We start from the raw sequence: 4,471 nt of genomic DNA on the forward strand, positions 1-4,471 counted from the left end.
GTTTTCCAAGGTGCTCTGTATCCTTGTACAATTATTTTCTAGCAACCTGTGCATTAGACAGAAGGCCACAATTTCACAGCTCACAGGCATACACAGCCAAAATAATACAGTAGGTGCTGAACTGTGAAAAGGTATGTAATGGTGTCAGCATATGGTCATGATTCAGTCATTGGAGGATTTTCGTAGTAGTCTCCTTTAATCAATTTGTTAGTATTTCTTGTACCTGCATGCCTGCTTTCTCTTGCACAGGGATAAGGGTTGGTGCATAGTACCATAATGACCATGCCAGGCATGGTGTAAGGGTGGGTTTTCTCAAAACTGGGAGCTGACCACATCAGCTGATGGATATTTTCCTAATGCAGATGTATCTCTTGATGTGGGTACTGTCATTATGGTATCAATTTTCTAATGGGAATTTGTTTATCAATACTAAAGTAATTATTTGAGCAGAGAGGGAGTATGGGTTTGACTAGATCCAGCCCATTTCCTCAGCCCAGATAATACAAATAGATATTCCTACTACAGTAGCGCAATAGTAGAAAACACCTGGTAGTTGAGGCACTGATTTGGCACAGAAGAACATGGAAAAGCAGTGTTTCAAATCTGAGTCTCTCAGCCTCGGTGAGCCCTCTAACCAATCATCTATCCACTCTTCTGAGGTAGGAATCTGCCTTTTTGTCAGAAAAAAGATCTTGGTTTTGTCTTAGTTCATAATAGGACAATATTGCAGAATCAGAAACTTTCTTAGCAGGTTTAGCATTACTCTGTCAGATTAGTATTGTTACTGGCTGTAATCTCTAGTAGAGAGTAGTGGAACAGAGGAGCTGCTCTCAGTTTGCTTTATTCGGCTTACAGCAAAGCAGCTGCACAGACAATTTGTCTGTGAGGTTGACTGTTGACTTGTTCTTAAAAAGCCATGTCTCCAGGTAAACACTGAGTAAGTATTTTTGCATTGTGTCATATCCTCTGTCTCTTTGCCTGCACTGTATACAGATATCTTCCAAGATATTTGAGAAGATTAGAATATCCTTTTTATGATTTTCTTGTCAAAACTATGATATGCATCAAATATAAGCAGTTACCTTAAAGACACCCCTCCAGCCTTTCTCTTCCACTACTATTAAAGTTTTTGCAGTTCCTGTGTTTTCCACAATCTTTTTGCATGTGTTGTGAGGGCCCCACGGAATTTTCCTGAGTTCATACGTATTGCTTTTGTGATTAAGAGTTCTGGTCAAGGTGAGCTGTTCCTATTTCCTTCTTAATGTCAGGAGAAAGCAAGAGGATTGCAGAGAAAAATCTGTTAAGTTTTTTTTGGAAAAAAAAATCTGGTTTAGAAATTAAAATTTTAGAAAAAAAAATCTGTTAGAATGTTAGAAATGTTGATTATTGTCTCTCTTACTGAAGGCAAAGGGGAGAGAATAATGAACCTGACTTCAGGTTACATGAGGACTGCACATGTAGCAGGCCTAATCAAGCAAATGGAATACACAGCAGGGTGTGAAGGTCTGGGGAAATACTTCTGTCCAACATCACCACTTAAAACTTCTCTGCTAAGTCTGTATTTTCACTCAGAAAATACAGTTAAAAATTTTGTAGCTGGTCTACAGGACTCTGCTGGTCCCTTCTGATCAAGAGACACTATCCCCACTCAAATTCTATAATGGTGCCTTCAGTTTATCCACAAAGAGGTGAGTGAAGAAAATGCTTAATTAAAATGCAGTGAAATGCAGTTTACTCTCAAGGCTGATGATTGCAGTTGTAAATGGAGTTTTATTTTGAAGGATGCTGGTTGACTTTTGCTCTGTTCAGGTGAGAATTTTTGTGCTTGACAGTAGAAGGAGGAGAAGGAACCAAATATGTATTGAACAGGAAAATGGAAGAGAGTCAAAGACTGAAATGAGGAGGCAAAGATACAACACATGACAGTTTTTGACTAAGGTGGGTAAGCTATGCTGCAACTTACCGCAGTGTTAGGAAATGATGGTTTCCTTGTCACTTTCTTCCTTTTATTTTCTTCTTGAAAGATTGGCAGCTGAAGTTACACAAATGCTGTATCACTGCCCTTTGCACACAAGGCAGGGCAATCAGGATTCTCTTTGGGTGAGCATTACCTTGTCTTTGTAGGTGGCAAATGTGGATTGTTTTGAGCACATGAATGTGAAAAGATCCTCTGCCCTTTCAAGGACTTATGTCTTAACTTGCATTGATCTATCCTTCAGAGCTCATTTCCTAATCTCCAGTGCCAGATACCCTGGTACCGATTTAGCTGACAAGGTTTCATTTCCTGACCCTACTTTCTGATCCTACTTGAAAATTTATTCTTTAGCTCCACCTCCTGGCTCTTGGTCCATGGAAAGGAGGATTCTTGGACATCGAAGAGCTTCGAGAGGGGATTAGAAGTATTCCTCCTAGCTTGCAAACATTAGTGTAGGGGTATAAATGGGGACATTTTAGGTGGGGCAAACCAGAATTTGTTGAGCCCACTCATACTGGCTTTCTACAGAGGCAAAAGTTTTGGTGAAGAGGTGGACAATGGAATATGTGTCTCATAGTTTCTGCTTTTTGTTGGGCTTTTGGTTTCTCAACAGTGGCAGTTTCGATACATAACAGACATCACAAACCAGTCTTTCTTTATGACTGTTTTTTTTTTTTCTCCAGTACTTCCTCAATCTCATGGGGGTGGGGAGGTACAGAAGAAATCGTTTGACACTGAAACATTAAAAAAAGGTCTCTGAGGCCTTGCAAAGGAGTCTTGACTCACACAGGGAGAATTGGTTTGACTGTGTTCATCTTATTCAACCAGAAACCGCCCAAGAAGTGGAGGAATAGAGCCTAGCCAGCTGGATTTAAGAGGCTGAAAACCATGTCTCTTCCCCGACAGCTGCGAGAAAAGAGGTAATGTGTCTCTCCCTCCTCCCACCTCCCCACAGGCCTCCATGTAACTGCTATGATCTGTTCATTTAATTTGACTGCAGGCTTCTTTGATGATTCGAAAAGGCTTCTTGTTGTGGTAGCTTCCAAACTATTGGGCTGCTCAGTGTGGACCAGGCCATTTCTTAAGTTGGAGTGGACTTTCTTTCTTCTTTTCCTGGGGAATATTCATCACCTGGGACAATAGTGGGTCACTGTCCTCTTTATAGCTACAGTTTCCCTTTTACTGGGGTTTGTGATATGAGTGTTTGTGATATGACTAATTATATCTCTTGGTCTCCATAACCACACCCCTCTTCACAGTAAGTGGTAGTATTTATGGTGTTGTGGGTGGTGCTGATTCATGTCATTCTCCTTGTACAGCAAGCTATTACAAGATTTTGCATCATTACTTCAGCCTTCCAGATGGGCTATGCATTGTGGAAGCCCCTGCTTGGGATATTCTCCTAGCAGAATAAACTAAGCCAACTGCCAGAGGTTTTGTATTATCAGAATATTTAACGTTCTGTCAGCTTGGCATTTCTTAGATGATACTTCTTTAAAGTTTCTCCTTTACCTCATTTGTTACCCTTTTTTCCTCATTCTTGAACATTTTTCCTTAAGTGTTAATATAACACTACTCTAATAACATTGAGTTGTAAGACTGAAGCAAAGGTGTCTTCTGTTTGTCAAAGACAAACTTGTTTGTCTTCTTGTTTGTACCAAGAAGAAGGTCCCAGAGGAAAAAACACCTATTGTTCCATGCTGATTTATTATATAGACAATATAAGCAAGAAACATGAGAGCGTGGTCATATGGCTGCCCTATATGTGTTCTTGCAGGGATAATTCCTTCTCTCTTCCTTCAAATTCAATACTTTCTAGGATTTCCCAGGCTTATTCTAACCTTGCCCACTATCATGTGTTCCTTCACACATTTTTGACATTTTTAAACAGGTATCTTTGTGCTTGCTTCAGGTTATCTACTCTGTGAGGTCTCCCTGTAAGTATTTGCTAGGCTACTCATGCTTTTTTCAAAGCCTCTTCGAGAGTCTGCTTTGCTGTGATGTTTACAAAGAAATGACAGCATTTCCACAGCAGGTGCAGGCAGCAAGAACAATACCATGTCTTCGCATCTTTGGGTTTGGTCTGTTTGTGCTTATCCATCTGGTGTATCTTATTTTCTGTGTATAAGGTACATTGTATGCATCTTGCACATAGAGTGTGAGGTTTTTGGAATTAGCTTTGTGATGTCAGTTTCTACAGCATCTAGCACAACATTTTCTCAGAACTGTTTCCTATTCCCTACAGTAATATTAACATCATAAATCATGCTATATAATGATCTCCTTAGAATAAGAGATACTGTTGCAGAGTTATTATTTTAAGTCTGCTAGATGCTCTAGGAAAGATTAAGAATGCATCCACAGTAGATCACACTTCTCAGGAAAAGCTTACCAGCTCAAGTGTTCTGTAGTCCTGCTACTCTAGCGAGACTAGGAACGACAGTGATGTTTTTCAGGCTTTGATGAATCTTCACAGTGGTCACGGACTCCTGCTGA

The 4,471-nt window shown here is 40.1% G+C and overlaps 1 protein-coding gene across 1 annotated transcript in view; it reads left to right on the forward strand.

The window, feature by feature from the left end:
* The first annotated feature begins 2,681 nt into the window (after positions 1–2,681).
* NCF4 (neutrophil cytosolic factor 4, 40kDa) overlaps positions 2,682–4,471 on the forward strand; it is a 9,586-nt gene continuing 7,796 nt past the window's right edge. Inside the window, exon 1 of the mRNA XM_010157393.1 lies at positions 2,682–2,895. Coding sequence (XP_010155695.1) covers positions 2,864–2,895 — 32 coding nt within the window. The 5' untranslated portion in view covers positions 2,682–2,863. The remainder of the gene's footprint in view (positions 2,896–4,471) is intronic.

Source organism: Eurypyga helias, unplaced genomic scaffold, assembly GCF_000690775.1.
Source record: "Eurypyga helias isolate BGI_N326 unplaced genomic scaffold, ASM69077v1 scaffold4418, whole genome shotgun sequence".
Lineage (NCBI taxonomy): Eukaryota > Metazoa > Chordata > Aves > Eurypygiformes > Eurypygidae > Eurypyga > Eurypyga helias.